This window comes from Oncorhynchus tshawytscha, linkage group LG03, assembly GCF_018296145.1.
Source record: "Oncorhynchus tshawytscha isolate Ot180627B linkage group LG03, Otsh_v2.0, whole genome shotgun sequence".
Classification (NCBI taxonomy): domain Eukaryota; kingdom Metazoa; phylum Chordata; class Actinopteri; order Salmoniformes; family Salmonidae; genus Oncorhynchus; species Oncorhynchus tshawytscha.
Window position 1 is genome coordinate 4,296,832 of NC_056431.1, and position 18,967 is coordinate 4,315,798.

General features: G+C 43.5%; 1 protein-coding gene and 1 long non-coding RNA gene across 2 annotated transcripts; one reads left to right on the plus strand and one right to left on the minus strand.

Annotated features, from left to right (window-relative positions):
- Positions 1–203: 203 nt before the first annotated feature.
- Positions 204–12,126, minus strand: LOC112247950 (U4/U6 small nuclear ribonucleoprotein Prp3-like). Its single transcript, XM_042307910.1, has 17 exons — positions 11,961–12,126; positions 11,413–11,560; positions 10,782–10,912; positions 9,576–9,743; positions 9,369–9,452; positions 8,940–9,223; positions 8,699–8,820; positions 8,295–8,482; positions 7,951–8,117; positions 7,714–7,796; positions 7,098–7,244; positions 6,848–6,947; positions 6,060–6,173; positions 5,791–5,909; positions 5,487–5,564; positions 1,491–1,546; positions 204–1,287 (listed from the first exon to the last, which is right to left on the minus strand). The coding sequence occupies exons 2-17, from the start codon at positions 11,555–11,557 to the stop codon at positions 1,138–1,140; spliced, it is 2,136 nt and encodes a 711-aa protein (XP_042163844.1). The 5' UTR covers positions 11,558–11,560; positions 11,961–12,126; the 3' UTR covers positions 204–1,137.
- Positions 12,127–12,388: 262 nt separating this feature from the next.
- On the plus strand, positions 12,389–15,381 carry LOC112247951. The gene is made up of 3 exons (XR_002953161.2): positions 12,389–12,709; positions 12,983–13,185; positions 13,416–15,381. It is a non-coding gene; the product is annotated as an uncharacterized LOC112247951 (long non-coding RNA).
- The last annotated feature ends 3,586 nt before the right edge of the window (positions 15,382–18,967 follow it).

Below are 18,967 nucleotides of genomic sequence, written 5' to 3' on the forward strand. Positions count from 1 at the left end.
CAGTTGGAGTGGCAGGCAACTCCAACAGTTTGACCAATATTTACAACCCGAAAGGGGCCTGCCTGTATGTTTAAAGTTGGTTGCATCCAATCGCAAGCATTATAAAATGTCACCTCTCACTGTGTTACAAATCCAATGCAGCAGCTGAAAATAATTTAAAAAGTGCACAAAGGTATAAAACTTTCATTTTTCATTACAAAGTGTATTGTATTGTCCTGCATGTGTTTATTGGCAACATATTCAGGATCAAACATTAAGACACTTTATCCAAAACAAACATCTAAAGAAAATAAAACAATTTTGGGTCAGTCAATACTTGACTAAATGTGGTCATTCCACTAAATGTGGTCATTCCACAAAAACAATTGTATCAATTTTCTTTAAAAATACAATAAACGGCCAAAAACATGACACAAACCATACTCAAATGTACGATCTCATTCATTTCAAAGTCTTTAGTTACTTCTACGTTGATAGGTTGGTTTTTGTTTATTCGAAACAGGGCTTTTGCTTGGGAATAGTACATTGCGGCAATATTTCAGAACTGTATTTGGACCACAGCTGGGCTTACTCAGGAACTGTAGTCAGGTAGAGAAGTTAATAGCAAGCTATAGAACACTCAGACAGTGGAGAGATGTCAGACATAGTATTAAACACTGACACACAGCAACTGACAGCCTGAATGCCACCCTAACTGCTAGAAAGATGGTCTCACAGTTATCAACTCTTCCACAAAATGTGATTGCAGAACAGTGTACACCTCGCTCAATAATATCTATACACACACCATATATCCCTCCTAATCTACGACCTCGCCCTCATCCATTCTCTAACCAGCACTCCCAATCAGTCTCCCTCCCTGCCTTAAGTCAAGTCACCACACAATAACAGGCAGGCAGGCAGGCAGGCAGTCAGCCATACAAGGCTGGATTGGGGTTGTGAATGTATCTGTAAGAGGGGTAGAATCACCCCTGACCTTTGCATGTCTCTGGTGCACGAGGTAACAATGCGCTTCACCACTGATCCAGGATCAGATAACTCCCAACCCTAACCATTATGAAGATGAACAACTATCAGACCCTGGGTCAGTGGTAAGGGATCCTTCTGCCTCCTCAGCTTTCTAGTGATGCTCTCCCTTCAGTCATCAGTGCTCTCCAGCACGCTCTGGCTCAGAGCCAGGTCCCAGTAGTGTTCTGTTCCGTGCTTCTTAAAGTGTTCTCTAGCCATGTTCTCTGTAGGACACTGCTTAAACTTCATCTCCCCATAGTTACGCTCCTTAGCTGTGCCCTGGGAGGAGGAGAGGGGACAGATGGAGGCAAGAGAGAAAACAGCAGGGAAAGAGAAAGACAAGATTAGATCAGTCTATACTATGTTTACAATCAATCCATTTTAAAGAAGCCAGTTGTCCAAGATGAACATGATTATTATATGAAGCATGCATTACACTCCTGGAGCGTTAGTGAAATAAGATGTCATGGTTAACCACTCACCTCCCAGACCAGGCTGCATCTGTTGTTCTTCTTGGTCTCATCGTCTGCATCTGGATCTGACAGACGAGAAAGGGAAAGGATTTAGAACCAAGACAAGTACAGTGAAGTATTATGTAATATAAACAATAAGACAAAGCGTGGATCATCAACTAGATTCAGCTATGGGCCCATTTTTTCTTAAGCAGATGGTCAGGGGGGCAGAACATAATTACAAATAATTTGCAAATTGACCTCAAGAAGCCCATACAGATATAACATTTGACTACAACGATCATTTCAAACCATGCTTACATTTGTATACGATCACATACAGTGGCAAGAAAAAGTATGTGAACCCTTTGGAATTACCTCGATTTCTGCACAAATGTATCAAATTTGATCTTCATCTAAGTCACAACAATAGACAAACAGTGTGCTTAAACGAATAACAAATTGTATTTTTCTTGTCTATATTGAATACATAATTTAAACAGTCACAGTGTAGGTTGGAAAAAGTATGTGATCTCCTAGGCTAATGACTTCTCCAAAAGCTCCTTGGAGTCAGGAATCAGCTAACCTGGAGTCCAATCAATGAGATGAGAGATGTTGGTTAGAGCTGCCCTGCCCTATAAAAAAAAAAAACTCACAAAATTTGAGTTTGCTATTCACAAGAAGCATTGCCCGATGTTAACCATGCCTCAAACAAAAGAGATCTCAGAAACCTAAGATGAAGAATTGTTGACTTGCATAAAGCTAGAAAGGTTCACAAAAGTATCTCTAAAAGCCTTGATGTTCATCAGTCCACGGTAAGACAAATTGTCTATAAATGTAGAAAGTTCAGCACTGTTGCTACTCTCCCTAAGAGTAGCCGTCCTGCAAAGATGACTGCAAGAGCACAGTGCAGAATGCTCAATGAGGTTAAGAACAATCCTAGAGTGTCAGCTGAAGACTTACAGAAATCTCTGGAACAAGCTAACATCTGTTGATGAGTCTACGATACGTAAAACAGAAAACAATAATGGTGTTCATGGGAGGACACCACAGAAGAAGCCACCCCTGTCCAAAAAAAACATTGCTGCACGTCTGAAGTTTGCAAAAGTACACCTGGATGTTTCACAGCGCTACTGGCAAAATATTCTGTGGAGAGATGAAACTAAAGTTGATTTGTTTGGAAGGAAGGAACACACAACACTGTGTGTGGAGAAAAAAAGGCACAGCACACAAACATCAAAACCTCATCCCAACTGTAAAGTATGGTGGAGGGAGCATCATGGTTTGGGGCTGCTTTGCTGGCTGCTTCAGGGCCTGGACAGCTTGCTATCACCGAGGGAAAAATGAATTCCCAAGTTTATCAAGACATTTTGAAGGAGAATGTAAGGCTATCTGTCTGCCAATTGAAGCTCAACAGAAGTTGGGTGATGCAACAGGACAACGACCCAAAACACAGAAGTAAATCAACAACAGAATGGCTTCAACAGAAGAAAATACGCCTTCTGGAGTGGCCCAGTAAGACTTCTGACCTCAACCCAATTGAGATGCTGTGGCATGACCTCAAGAGAGCAGTTCACACCAGACATCCCAATAATATTGCTGAACTGAAACTGTTTTGTAAAGAGGGAGGGTCCAAAATTCCTCCTGACCGTTGTGCAGGTCTGATCCGCAAAAACAGAAAACATTTGGTTGAGGTTATTGCTTCTAAAGTTGGGTCAACCAGTTATTAAATCCAAGGGTTCACATACTTTTTCCACCCTGCACTGTGAATGTTTACACAGTGTGTTCAATAAAGACATAAGTGTATAATTGTTTGTGTGTTATTAGTTGAAGCAGACTGTGTTTGTCTATTGTTGTGACCTGGATGAAGATCAGATTAAGTTATGACCAATTTATGCAGAAATCCAGGTATTTCCAAAGGGTTCAAATACTTTGCCACTGTAGACATCTCGTATGTTAGAAATACTTTGCCACTGTATACATCTCGTATGTTAGAAATACTTTGCCACTGTAGACATCTCGTATGTTAGAAATACTTTGCCACTGTAGACATCTCGTATGTTAGAAATACTTTGCCACTGTAGACATCTCGTATGTTAGAAATACTTGAACAGATTTGCAAAAATTACAATCACTTGGGAGTTGATTTGTTGCTGTTTTTAGTATTTTATGAGCCAATCAGTTGTGTTGTGACAAGGTTGATGGGGGTATACAGAAGATAACCCTATTTGGTAAAAGACCAAGTCCATGTCATGAAAAGAACAGCTCAAATAAGCAAAGAGAATCAACAGTCCATTATTACTTGACGACATGAAGGTCAGTCAATACGGAAATTAAGAACTTTGAAAGTTTCTTCAAGTGCAGTCGCAAAAACCATCAAGCGCTGTGATGAAACTGGCTCTCATCAGGACCGTCACAGGAAAGGAAGACCCAGAGTGACCTCTGCTGCAGAGGAGAAGTTCATTAGAGTTACCAGCCTCAGAAACTGCAGGCTAAATAAATGGTTCAAAGAGTTCAAGTAACAGACACATCTCAACATCAGCTGTTCAGAGGAGACTGCGTGAATCAGGCCTTCATGGTCAAATTGCTGCAAAGAAACCACTACTAAAGGACACCCATAAGAAGAAGACTTGCTTGGGTCATGAAAGATGAGCAATGGACATTAAACCATGTCGTTTTGGTCTGGAGTCCAAATGAGTTTTTTGGTTCCAACCGCCGTGTCTTTGAGACGCAGAGTAGGTGAACGGATCATCTCCGCATGTGTGGTTCCCACCTTGATGCATGGAGATCGTGGTGTGATGGTGCGTTGCTGGTGACACTGTCAGTGATTTATTTAAAATTCAAGGCACAGCATGGCTACCACCTAATTCTACAGCCATACGTCATCCCATCTGGTTTGGGCTTAGTGGGACTATCATTTGTTTTTCAAACAGGACAAAACACACCTCCAGGCTGTGTAAGGGTAATTTGACCAAGGAGTGATGGAGTGCTGCATCAAAGGGGTGCAGGGGTGCGTCACTTGAGTGGGTTGAGTCACTGATGTGATCTTCCTGTCTGGGTTGGTGCCCCCCCTTGGGTTGTGGCGTGGTAGAGATCTTTGTGGGCTATACTCGGCCTTGTCTCAGGATGGTAAGTTGGTGGTTGAATATATCCCTCTAGTGGTGTGGGGGCTGTGCTTTGGCAAAGTGGGTGGGGTTATATCCTTCCTGTTTGGCCCTGTCCGGGGTATCGGGGACTCCTTGCTGTCCCCAGTCCACCTGGCCGTGCTGCTGCTCCAGTTTCAACTGTTCAGCACCTGAGGTGCTGACCTGTTGCACCCTCGACAACTACTGTGATTATTATTATTTGACCATGCTGGTCATTAATGAACATTTGAACATCTTGGCCATGTTCTGTTATAATCTCCACCCGGCACAGCCAGAAGAGGACTGGCCACCCCTCATAGCCTGGTTCCTCTCTAGGTTTCTTCCTAGGTTTTGGCCTTTCTAGGGAGTTTTTCCTAGCCACCGTGCTTCTACACCTGCATTGCTTGCCGTTTGGGGTTTTAGGCTGGGTTTCTGTACAGCACTTTGAGATATCAGCTGATGTACGAAGGGCTATATAATTAAATTTGATTTGATCAAATGACCTGGCTTCCAATCACCCTACCTCAACCCAATTGAGATGGTTTGGGATGAGTTGGACAGCAGAGTGAAGGAAAAGCAGGCAACAAGTGCTCAGTGGAAACTCCTTCAAGACTGTTAGAAAAGCATACCTCATGAAGCTGGTTGAGAGAAAGCCAAGAGTGTCCAAAGCTGTCATTAAGACAAAGGGTAGCTACATTGAAGAATCTAAGACTTCAAATATATTTTGATTTGTTTAACACCTTTTTGGTTACTACATTATTCCATGTGTTATTTCATAGTTGTGGGACGTCTTCACTATTATATTGCAATGTAGAAAATAGTACAAATAAAAAGAAAAACCCTTAAATGAGGAGGTGCCCAACATTATGACTGGTACTGTATATATAAATTAAGTTCTCACCATCTCTCTTGGAGTTGTGTTCTTCCCATTTGATTCTGCTCAACATGAGCCTCTTGAACTTCTTCTGGGCTTTGGGACCTGAGAGAACAGTACATGCATGCTCAGTCATGTAGTTAACTCTGGGGTAAAGAAGAACCCATTTACAGCAACAAGTCATAAGAAATGTTATGATATTTTCATGAGTAATTCATGGTAATTAAAGGCAACTCGAACTGTTCAGACTCAGTGAAAGTAGACCCCATTTAAAGAGACTAATATGGTCCCTCTCCTCTCACCCCCTTCCCTCCATCCACCCCTCTCTCACCTCCCTCCACCACCACCATGTTGACGTCTCGGTGTAGCACCACGGTGCCCGTCAGGTACAGCTGGTTGGCGTTAGCTTCCACCTTAAACTTCTTAGCTGGGTTGTGGAGGTTACGGATCCTGAGGGAAAGCGAGGGGGTGAGCGAGCAAGTACGAATGAGTAGGAAAGGCACACGGACACACTAAGCCGTAAATAGTTACATGTGCACAGCCTAAACACTAACATACACACAAAACCTTACGCTATCCAGAGACAAACCCTAAACTCACCTATAGACGGAGATGTGAACTCCAAGACTCAGGTCCTCTTTCAGCTTCTTCACCTTCTTCTCTTTTCTCTGCTCGGTTGTGAGTTTCCGGGCTGCATTGGCCTCCTCATGGGCCCTGAGGACAAACACACAGACAGCTGGTTATGTAGTGAGAGATGTCATATGGTGGAAGAGGACAGAAATGGTGAGCCAGGAAGTGGGTGAAATGGGAGCAGTGATAGATGGGAGGCAGAAAAGAGAGGGGAGAGAGAGTGAGGAGAAAGGGTTAATAGATGAGGGAGTGGTAAGAGAAGAGGAGGGGGGAGAGAGAGAGCGAGGAGAAAAGGGTTAATAGATGAGGGAGTGGTAAGAGAAGAGGGGGAGAGAGAGCGAGGAGAAAAGGGTTAATAGATGAGGGAGTGGTAAGAGAAGAGGGGGAGAGAGAGCGAGGAGAAAAGGGTTAATAGATGAGGGAGGGGTAAGAGAAGAGGAGGGGGAGAGAGAGAGCGAGGAGAAAAGGGTTAATAGATGAGGGAGTGGTAAGAGAAGAGGAGGGGGAGAGAGAGAGCGAGGAGAAAAGGGTTAATAGATGAGGGAGTGGTAAGAGAAGAGGGGGAGAGAGAGCGAGGAGAAATGGGTTAATAGATGAGGGAGGGGTAAGAGAAAAGAGGAGGGGGGAGAGGGAGAGGAGAAATGGGTTAATAGATGAGGGAGGGGTAAGAGAAAAGAGGGGAGAGAGAGAGAGGAGAAATGGGTTAATAGATGAGGGAGGGGTAAGAGAAGAGGGGAATGTGTAGTGGTTTGACTTACTTCTGTCTCTTGGCCATCTGTGCTCTGACGTGGGCCTCTACCTTAGTGGGATCCTGTACTGCCTCCGTACCCAGCACTCTCATCAGGTTAGAGATGCGCACTGACGAGACAAACACACTCAAGGTCAGAGATGCACTGAAACGGGGAGGAGAGGAACACAGGCCTCAAACAGGACTACCACTCAGTAAAACTTCAAATTGAAGAGAAAAGAAAAGCAGCATTACTTCAACAGCCCTTGTCTCGATCCTACCTTTAGGTTCTGGGGGGGGCATGAGCCCCAGTCGGACCTTCTCCTGAAGCTCTTTCTGTCCCTCCCTGCGAGTCTGTCTCCTCAGCTTCTTCTGTTCCTTCTTAGTCAGGTACACTCCCAGAGTCACTCCTGGCTTGTCTGTATCCACTGGAGAGGAGACCAACACTTAGAGCTGCCTTCTCAAACCGAACAGTAATCTACGCCTCTCGGTCAGGTTGTCAACAAGGCGGCATGGCGCATCGTTCAGAAACATACATCTCTTTTCCATAAAATATGTTTGAATTTTCAAACTAGTTTATCTGGAAAGGCAGATAAAGGGTTTGTATCAAAACCAATCCCTTTGTCATGTGAAAACAGAATCCTAGTCATTACTCCACACGCTTAATTAGGTCACTTTTGTTTTGAGCAGACTTCGCCGTGGGCTTGAACAGGTCCCCTGGGTCACACCTGGGCGGTAACCCCGTTCCAAATAGAACGCAGTCAACTTTCAGCCCATGCAAAACACGCCTACACAGGCAGCCGGGTGAGATGAATCTAACCCACTGACTAATATCCAGGAGCCCTTATTGGGAGCGTGACATAAAAGTAACATCAAATAAGGGATGTGTGTGGTTACCCGGGGGGCTGATCTGAGCAGGGTGCTCCACCAGGTTTGTGACTCCAAACAACTCCATCGCCACAAAATTGGTCTCTGTGGATCTGAGAGAGAAGAGATGTGATCAGCACAACAAGAAATCTGGAAAACGGTGGAGGACTTTCATGACAATTCTTCAAAAGGTATACAACTTGGATGTAGGTGTTAGGATGACTATATTGAGCTAGTAAAGTGGGGATTAAATGTGTAAAGCCTCACAGGTCAATGTTGGAGGGGAGGATGTACGAGTCCCACCACTCAATGATGGGCACCTGCCCGTCCCCCAGCATCTTCTTGGGGGCAAAGAGGGCCAGCTTGGTGGAGGCCTGGATCCCAGTCTTCTTGGCTGCCTGGGCGATCTCTGTCTGCAGCTTCTCCAACTGGGCCTGGACAGGAGACAGAGGTAGTTTTGGTTGTTTAATTTCCATTTTGCAGTTAATGTTACACTCTACAAATAGTTGTTCCTCTCTGTGTATTGATCAATTGTTTGTACAACGCTTTCAAAATAATAAAAGGCTTTGGTAAGAGGTGGAAGGTGACAGGTCAGGGGTCAGAATTGGTACCTTAGTTCTGATCCTCTGGGCGATCTTCTCAAAGCGTCCCTGCTCATGGAACTTGAAGCCCTTCTTGGCTCGCTGGGCGGGTGCTATGTTAACCCGCCCGTCAAAGTAGATAGTGGACTCCAGGTCCTCACCAGGCTTCTCCTTCAACTGCTGACGGAACTGCTCCCTCTTCACCGCACGGATATTAGCTGTGGATGGAGAGGAGATGAATGAACAGTCAGATATTAGCTGTGGATGGAGAGGAGATGAATGAACAGTCAGATATTAGCTGTGGATGGAGAGGAGATGAATGAACAGTCAGATATTAGCTGTGGATGGAGAGGAGATGATTGAACAGTCAGACAGGCGACTGAAGATCGGGGAATAGAGCATGCTGATTGTGACAGTAGAGGAGAGTGTTGTACCTTTGAGGGTGGGCATGCGGTGAGTTAGCTCCACCTCGTTGCCGCTGGCGTCCACGGTCCGACCCATATCATCCAGAATCAGAGGGGCCGGCTTGTTTGACTCACGGGCCTCCGCCACCTTCCTACACCCAACACACACACACACAAACTCAGATGACATACATGTGTTAAGCCTCCCTGTAGTATGACATGTATTTGTGGAAGTGTCTATAGTTGGGTCTGTGGTGTATGCTATACTCACGGTGGTGCTATCCCCATGGCGTGTAGGTTGGCCAGTGCCACCAGGTTATGAGGTCCTCCAGTGTTCCCAATGGCTCCCAGTATACCAGGCTTCATGGCTAACTGCGACTGGATGCGGGCCTGCAGCTCTGCAGCCTTCCTAGCCTTCTCGATGGCATCGTTCATGAAAGTAGCTGCCTGGGAGGGAGCGATGGACTGGGCCGAGCCCAAGGAGGGGGCAGAGGGAGCGGGGAGAAGATGAGAGGCGAAGGGGGGGTCTGGCTGGGGAATGGGCAGGGGCAGCCTCTGGAGGGGGACAGGAGATTGTGATGAGACAGTAACAACACAAGCCCCCAATATCTGTCAGACATCTACACTTTCCATTTATAAGGAGGGGAAAAGACAGCCAATCCTTCAAGAGAGGGAGAGAGTGGAGGAAGATTAGTCTCACCTGCTGGGAAGACACTGGGACGAAGCTCAGCTGTTTCTTCCTCTCCTCTATCTGTCTGGTGGCAGCTTCCATCATCTGTTTGATCTGAGGACAGAGAGAGAGGGAATGAACACCGATTCATTTCACAAGGATCGTGACACGTCTGTATGTGAAGCAGGATCTTGGTACATGTGTGTTCCATATGGGAAACAGTGTGTGTGTGTCTACCTGTATTTTAGTGAGCATGACAGGGCTCTCAGTAGGGGGTGCAGGTAGGACCTCTGGTTCCTCCACCTCCTCGAAGCGGGGGACACGTTTCCTCTTCACCGGCACACCATCTCCTGCCTCAGGGACGTCCCGCCTCGCACCCACCTCAACCTCATCACCAAACACATCCTGGGGGAACATCAGTAGGCGGCAATGACCTGAGGCTTAGCCAGAGGCACAGCCAAGCAATCTAACCAATGCAATGAGTAATTTAAACAACCTCCTGGGGAATATCCACTCACTGTTTCCTGCTCACAGGGGAGATATGCATGACACTAACATAATAAAGATTCATCCTTGAGACAATGACTTTCTGAAGATAAACGAGTTACTGAGTTGAAATCTCTGATAATGGTAGAAACTCACCTAGCCTATCGTTTACACCCATTCAATGCCTTCTGATATCTGTGCCATCTCCATGGTCTAAACATGTAGGTAGATACTGGTTACAGGCTACAGGTTAATGTGTTCCATCTCCATGGTCTAAACATGTAGGTAGATACTGGTTACAGGCTACAGGTTAATGTGTTCCATCTCCATGGTCTAAACATGTAGGTAGCTACTGGTTACAGGCTACAGGTTAATGTGTTCCATCTCCATGGTCTAAACATGTAGGTAGCTACTGGTTACAGGCTACAGGTTAATGTGTTCCATCTCCATGGCCTAAACATGTAGGTAGATACTGGTTACAGGCTACAGGTTAATGTGTTCCATCTCCATGGTCTAAACATGTAGGTAGATACTGGTTACAGGCTACAGGTTAATGTGTTCCATCTCCATGGTCTAAACATGTAGGTAGATACTGGTTACAGGCTACAGGTTAATGTGTTCCATCTCCATGGTCTAAACATGTAGGTAGCTACTGGTTACAGGCTACAGGTTAATGTGTTCCATCTCCATGGTCTAAACATGTAGGTAGCTACTGGTTACAGGCTACAGGTTAATGTGTTCCATCTCCATGGCCTAAACATGTAGGTAGATACTGGTTACAGGCTACAGGTTAATGTGTTCCATCTCCATGGTCTAAACATGTAGGTAGATACTGGTTACAGGCTACAGGTTAATGTGTTCCATCTCCATGGCCTAAACATGTAGGTAGCTACTGGTTACAGGATACAGGTTAACGTGGAATGTGTGGTACAACAGCAGCAGCGTGTGGTGGTCTACCTTCAGGTCTCTCTTGCGGTTCCTCTCCCCAGCACCCTTGTTCCCACGGGAATTGCGGCTCTCCTCCAGGGCCTCAAATAGTCTCTCCACGAACCCACCGGCAGACTCATCCAGGAATGGACGCAGCTGGTCTAATGGGTCAAAGGTTAGGAGTCAAGGGTCAAATACAACATTTAAAGACTGCGTAACAGTTATCTATTTGAGTCAGGCCCATACAAAAAAAAGACGTTCTGGAAAAATAGGCTAACAAAACAGATGTGTTGTACGCTGTCTATCTGTTTTGTTAGCCTATTTTAAAAGCTGTGTTGTACGCTGTTTATCTGTTTTGTTAGACAGCGTACAACACAGCTTTTAAAATAGGCTAACAAAACAGATAGCCTATTTTAAAAGCTGTGTTGTACGCTGTCTATCTGTTTTGTTAGCCTATTTTAAAAGCTGTGTTGTACGCTGTCTAACAAAACCGATAGACAGCGTACAACACAGCTTTTAAAATAGGCTAACAAAACAGAACGTACAACACAGCTTTTAAAATAGGCTAACAAAACAGACAACGTACAACACAGCTTTTCTGCCATAATTTCAGTGTAACATGTCACACACCAACTGCCCTCATAATCCCCCTCTCACACACCTGTGGTCTTCCTCTTGTCCAGGCCCTTGCCTACACAATGCAGGGCCGCAGTAACGACAGTAGGCTCAGAGAACCCCAGCACCTTCTTCACGGTCCGTTCCACCCAGGGCCGTAGCTCCTCCACCTCCCGTTTAGGAAGAGACATCGTCTACAACACAATGGTAGTCGGTAAACAAACAAACACACAGAAAAATACAAACTTCTTAGCTAGCCAAGTAGCTAACGTTAACCTTAGTGGCATGGATAGGTGATCAGCAAAGTTGACAAACAGACCAGTGTCACGTGTATCTGCCCAGCTAGCGTTAAGTTAGCTACTAAAAGTTAGGATTAGTTTGCTTGCCAAGTTAACAAACATTTGCTGTTTTTGTTTCCCTTGCCTATTCACATTTCACCTGTCAACACAGATTTTTGCCAATGTTGGCTAACTAGTTAGGGCTCAACTACTAGCTAACTTGCTAGCTGTCTCAACTACTAGCTAGCATTGGACTCTTGTAGCTAGCTAGCAAGCTACAACTGTCTGATTCCCCCGTGCGGTGAGATCAACTTACCAACCAGACGATTTCGTCCTTACCAGGTAAATATATCGTCTTATATCAATTATATTCTAAAACATTAATATTAAAATATATAATAAATCCAAGCCGCTGTGAACAAACTTTCTGTTAGCGCGGCGTTCACACGACGTTCTGAATTCAGAACCCGGAAGCGGAAACACGTGAGGTATCTTCTTCTACTGTTAGTACTTGTTCGTTGTTGCCCCCTATCGTAAATCAATCATAAAATCAATGCGTGAATAATAGTTTTTATTTATTTAACTAGGCAAGTCAGTTAAGAACACATTCTAATTGACAATGACGGCCTACCAAAATGCCTTCTGCGGGGACGGGGGTTGGGATTAAACATGTACAATAAAATATAGGACAAAACACATCACGACAAGAGAGACACCACAACACCAAACCAAGAGAGACCTAAAACAACAACATATCATGGCAGCAACACCACTAGCGGTCATGGGGGGGGCAGTGCCCCTGTGACAACAATTTTGGACCCCCTAAATGTGGATTATGAAATAATTTTTACATAACTAATTTTTGCTATCGTTATTTTTTTTAATCCGTTATTAGAAAGTAGCAACGCGGAACAGTAATTTAACCCACACATTTTCTAGAGGGACGGCTTTAGGCGGAACACAACAGTATCGTACCACATGCAACTGCAAGTTTTTTTCTATTCAGAAGTTGTAAGAAATTCCGCACGAATATTAAAGTTCAAGCACAATGAACGAAATATAGAGGTGAGTAAAATTGTTAATATGTTGTATTTGTATTAAATGCATTATAGAAGTGTAACGTAAGATCACCTTATCTTAACCTGGCCGTTTGCTACTTTGTAGCAGTATGAAAAATGATGAAATATATGATCAACAAACTCATGGTGCTGAGTGTTTTTACTTAAACCACACGCATTGTAACGTAAAACGGTTAGACATAAAGGTAGTTACCTAGCAAGTCAGTTATTTTAAGTAAATTAATTAATACGCGTGTTCCCCATTGCTTTTGCTCTTTAGTTTTCAGCAAAAATGAAGAGAAAAAGAAAAGACAAGGCAGACAGTGAGACAGAGCCAGATGGTTCAGCAGTAGAGAGAGCAGGAAGACCTGTCCATTGGAGAGACTGAGAGTGAAGGCATAGTAGAGCAGGAAAGTGAGACAGATGCTGAGAGTGAGACACCAACAGAGGAGCCACGTGTGTCCACAAGCAGTGGACCGTCAGGTTTGTGATGTTGAATAAATCTGTGGTTACTTGTAAAGCAGTGCAATTAGTCAGTTTAAATGGTGTATAGAAATGAGTCGGTTTGTGATTGAAATGAATTCTTATTTAACATGCTGTTGGGCTTGTGATACAGATATCAGATGGATTTCAGAAGTTGCCTGGTGGCAATGGTATATCTAAAATTGCCCAAATAGATACTTTTAATCTTATATTTTTTTTTTCTTTGGCAGATATCAGCAAATCCTGAGAGGAACCACCGGTGCAGCCAATGATGCACATATACCCAAGAACTCTGATGGGGGACCGGAGGAGGAGCTTCAAGGCGGCCTGGTACCATATCTACACCTGCCTTGAATATTCAAAAGAATCAGACTCTGTGTTTTGTTACGTCTGCAGGCATTTTAGCCCTCCCAAAGTCTCAGACTGTATTTGATTCACATTTGGGTTTTAACAACTGGAAGAAGGCAACTTACAAAGAAGGGGGATTTGCAATTCATGCAAGAGGTCTGAGCGGCACAAACAAGCAATGATTACATGGAGAGACTATCAGAAAGCTGTACAAAGTAATGCAACACTGGTAAATGCCCTAAACAAGGAACACAACAAACCGGTTCAAGAAAATAGGGACAATATTAAAACAATAGAAGTACTACTACTTACAGCCACACAAAACATTGCACAAAGAGGAGTCTGCAGAGTCAGATAATAAAGTTCATGGCAATCCTAGAAACAATAGCTAAGCATGACGCAACTGTGAAAAAAAGGTTGACTTCCATTCATAATGCAAAATATACAAGCAAAGGGATTCAGAATGAGGTTCTGAGGTGTTTGGCAGACATGGTTTGAACAAAAATGATAGAAGTGAAAAACAGTGATGTCTTTTGCATAATGGCAGACAAAATAAAAGATGTAAAAATAAAATGTTTTAAAGGAGCAGATATCTCTAGTACTCAGGTACTATTTCAGAGGAGCTGTCCATGAAAGCTTTCTCCGCTTTGAATCTGCTGATTGACTAGATGCAGCAGGGCTTACTGACAGAATCATAAACATATTAGAAAGTCATGGTCTTGAATACAAAAACAACCTAGTAGGCCAAGCATATGACGGTGCTTCCGTTATGAGTGGCAAGCATTCAGGTGTCCAGGCACACATTAAAGAACAAGCAAAGCCTTTTACATCCACTGCAGTGCACACTGTCTAAACTTAGTTTTAGTGGACACAGTCAAAACTGTCCCTGAGGTCAGACAGTTCTTTTCCTTACTAGAAAGACTTTACGTCTTCACATCCGGTTCATATGTGCATCAAAAATGGCTTAGCATACATAAAGAGATGTACCCAGGTGCACCTAGAGAGTTTCAGAGACTAAGTGACACTCACTGGGCATGTCGATATATGGCTCTACATACTATTATGGATAGATTACCTGCCATTAAGCGAGTCCTGCAAGACATAGTCCAAGAACACAATGGTGACAGATTTGTTGAGGCACGAGGTCTGCTTGCACAGATAGATTTACAATTCATTGTGTGCCTTGTTACACTCCATAAAGTGTTTGGAGAAGCAACATTTCTATCAGATATGCTACAGTCTTCATCACTTGACCTGTCAAAGGCTGTTGATTTAGTTGAAGCCTTAGTTCAAACTTTGAATGACTACAGGGATGAGTCATTTTTTGATGACCTATGGAATGAAGTGTTGAACACAGCTGAGCAATGTGATACTGCAATACACCCCCCTGCAAAACGACCAAAAAAGCTCTCAATTTAATGGAGACTCTGTACTCAGTACAATGGGTCAGATTCAGAACAAGAAAAGGCCTTTTTCGTACAACCCTTTTCTACCCTGTTTTAGATCTTATGCTCAATGAGCTTAACAGAAGGTTCCCTAACAAACACTGACATAATGAATGGCATCCAAACTCTAAACCCTACAAGTGATGTGTTTTTCAAAGAGAAGTCCCTGCACTAAATCTGATGAAAACGTATCTCAGGTCCACAATGTCAGATGACAGATTAAGCAATTTGGGTGTATTAAGTATTGAGTCAAGGAGGACAAAGGCCTTGAGTCTAGATGAATTTGCTGATCTTTTTGCAAAAAAACCCACAAAAACTGGAGAATACAGTTGATGTGACCTGATACTGAATATGTAGTGCAAATGAAAATTATAATGGAAATGCAAATAAATTGTTGAATGATTATGATGGTCTTTTGCCTGCTAATGCCTGCAATGCAGTGAAGAAAACGATATGACTACAATAACGTCTAATGTAACTGGCCCCAGCTTGGCCCCCCCAGTTGAAATGGTCTAGAACCGCCACTGAGCAACACATGAAAACAACATGGTAGCAGCACAAAACACGGTACAGACAACCGCGCAAAGGGCAAGAAGGTAGAGACAGAAATACATCACGCGAAGCAACCACAACTGTCAGTAAGCGTGTCCAAAATGTAGTCTTTGAATGAAGACTAGCTGCAGCGAACTGAAAAGAGGAGCGACCCAAGGATGTGTGTGCTTTGGGGACCTTTAACAGAATGTGACTGGCAGAACTGGTGTTGTATGTGGAGGATGAGGGCTGCAATAGGTTTTTTAGATAGGGGGGTGAGGCCAAAGATAACAAAAATAGCCTATGCTGCAGGCAGAGTACCTTCATCAAAATACAGATTTTCCAGAGGTAGTCTACAATTTTACCACTCACCGTGCATTTGACATAGATGATTGTCTTGTAGCAGTTTGTCACTTGAGTACAAGAGTGTGTTCAGTTCAATTGAACCTTTGCTACGTTTCGTATAGATTTGTACTGAACACAGCAAATCAAATGTGTCACATTCTTCGTAAACAACAGGTGTGGACTAATAGTGACATTCTTTCTTACGGGCCCTTCCCCTATATTAGTACCGAGTCGATATTCAGGGGTATATACGGTCATTGAGGTAGATATGTACATAATGTAAAATGGGAATAAAGTGACAGATGGTAAACAGTAGCAAGAGCGCTGGCTATGTGATAAGTCAAAAATAAGTTAGTGCAAAAAGGGGCAATGCAGATAGTCTGGGTAGCTATTTTATTAACTATTTAGCAGTCTTGTGGCTGGAGTCTTTGGCTGTTTTTATTGAACAGACTTTGAGGTATGTTTGCTCCGTTTTTGTGGGTTTGGCTGAAAGCAATGAGTGACGTATTTAAAGAGAAGCCAATCATTTTCATCCACAACCCCTCCCCGTATTTTAATTGCTAATTCATGACCCCCGTTTCCGTTTAATTGAACGTTAAACTACTTTTCTTTCGTACTGAACGCAGCCCAGTAGTAGGCAATTTGGATTGTCGGCCACCAGTCGGGAGTAGAGTGACGTTATAGACTACAGCCTAGGTCGGCCTTGTCAATTGAACTTGAATTTCAAATCAAATATATACACTGAGACATAGATAGAACTGCATTAATGCGTTTTCTCAATCACTACGTGATGCGTAAACAAACTGACATGCATTCATAGAATTGGTTGAAAACACTGGCTAATGTTGAAGATGCCGCCTTGTTTATTTGGTTATTTCCTTTCCGCGCCCTCTTTTACTCTTTCTCTCCTTTTCCTCCTGGCGCGTGATGTAGGTCATCTGAGTCCAGTAGTAGTAGTTTGAGCACGAGAGCTGCAGTGTGAGCCGGTATCCCCTGTCTGCCGGATTACATGCAACGCTCTCCCGCCCCTCTCCACCCTACTCCCTCCCTTCCCTCTCCACCTCTCCCCGTCCCTAGTACTACTACTGCAGTAGTGTTTTAGAACCCTTGCACTGCTGTTCTATAATGATCTAGGCCTACTACTGTAACTGTGCTGTACAGCCAAATAGTACAAACACCATTTTTTTTGTGGAATTCTGTTTTTTATTATTTACTCTTTCTTTCATTCCACCTCTTTTTATATCTCCATATTTCTCTCACTTTCACCGGGCTCTCTCACACACAAAGCACACACATCTTTCCAATTTATCCTCCTCACATGCAGGGATGGACTGACTAAATGCCCTGGCAAAAAATTTGTTTGGTAAAAAATGACTTTTTACAATTTTTATTTCACCTTTATTTAACCAGGTAGGCTAGTTGAGAACACCTTTATTTAACCAGGTAGGCTAGTTGAGAACACCTTTTTTAACCAGGTAGGCTAGTTGAGAACACCTTTATTTAACCAGGTAGGCTAGTTGAGAACAAGTTCTCCTTTACAACTGTGACCTGGCCAAGATAAAGCAAAGCAGTGCGACACAAACAACAACACAGAGTTACACATGAAATAAACAAACATACAGTCAATAACAATAGAGAAAAAAGTCTATATACAGTGTGTGCAAATGATATAAGATAAGGGAGGTAAGGCAATAAATAGGCCATAGTGGCGAAATAATTACAATTTAGCAATTCAACACGAGTGATATATGTGCAGAAGATGAATGTGCAAGTAGAGATACTGGGGTGCAAAGGAACAAAAACAAAAATAACAGTATGGGGATGAGGTAGTTGGATGGGCTATTTACAGGTGGGCTATGTTCCTTTCCGCACCCCCTTTTCCTCTTTATCTCCTCTTTCTCCTGGCGTGTGATGTAGGTCATCTGAGACCAGAAGTTGTAGATCTGTGAGCTGCTCTGACAGCTGGTGCTTAAAGTTAGTGAGGGAGATATGGGTCTCCAGCTTCAGTGATTTTTGCAATTCGTTCCAGTCATTGGCAGCAGAGAACTGTAAGGAAAGGTGGCCAAAGGAGGGATTGGCTTTGGGGTGACCAGTGAAATATACCTGCTGGAGCGCGTGCTACGGATGGGTGCTGCTATGGTGACCAGTGAGCTGAGATAAGGCAGGGCTTTACCTAGCAAAGACTTATAGATGACCTGGAGCCAGTGGGTTTGGCAACGAATATGAAGCGAGGGCCAGCCAACGAGAGCATACAGGTCGCAGTGGTGAGTAGTATATGGGCTTTGGTGACAAAACGGATGGCACTGTGATCGACTGCATCCAATTTGCTGAGTAGAGTGTTGGAGGCTATGTTATAAATGACATCGCAGAAGTCAAGGATCGGTAGGATAGTCCGATTTCCGAGGGTATGTTTGGCAGCATGAGTGAAGGATGCTTTGTTGCGAAATAGGAAGGCGATTCTAGATTTAATTTTGGATTGAAGATGCTTAATGTGAGTCTGGAAGGAGAGTTTGCAGTCTAACCAGACACCAAGGTATTTGTAGTTGTCCACATATTCTAAGTCAGAACCGTCCAGAGTAGTGATGCTGGAAGGGCGGGCAGGTGCGGGCAGCGATCGGTTGAAGAGCATGCATTTAGTTTTACTTGCATTTAAGAGCAGTTGGAGGCCACGGAAGGAGAGTTGTATGGTATTGAAGTTCATCACCCAATGTGATACGGAATCGCTATTATTTTCAATTTTAGAACACATTCAAGAACCTCCAGAAGCTAACCAACTAATTAGCTACAAGTTATTTAGTCATTGTTAGCCACTGCTAGCGGCTTTTACCTTCTGCACAGATACCAGCCCTGTTTTTAGCCACCATCATTTGCAAATAAATTCATTAAAAATCCTACAATGTGATTTTCTGGGGGGGGAAATCTCATTTTGTCTATCATAGTTGAAGTGTACCTATGATGAAAATTACAGGCCTCTCTCATCTTTTTAAGTGGGAGAACTTGCACAATTGGTGGCTGACTAAATACTTTTTTCCCCCTCTGTATATAGACTCTTTTTTGTTGTTGTTTTTTTTTTCTTTTTTTTTTTCTTCTCTGTGCTATTGACTTGTCTGTGT

What these genes read in the sequence shown, in the direction of transcription:
- LOC112247950 (XM_042307910.1), bottom strand. Translation starts at nt 11,557, where the DNA reads ATGTCTCTTCCTAAACGGGAGGTGGAGGAGCTACGGCCCTGGGTGGAA. An exon ending in CTCCCCTCCAACATTGACCT is followed by an intron (nt 7,797 to 7,950) that starts GTGAGGCTTTAC and finishes CTTCTCTCTCAG; the next exon opens with ATCCACAGAGACCAATTTTG. An exon ending in GTTCACATCTCCGTCTATAG is followed by an intron (nt 5,910 to 6,059) that starts GTGAGTTTAGGG and finishes GCTTTCCCTCAG; the next exon opens with GATCCGTAACCTCCACAACC.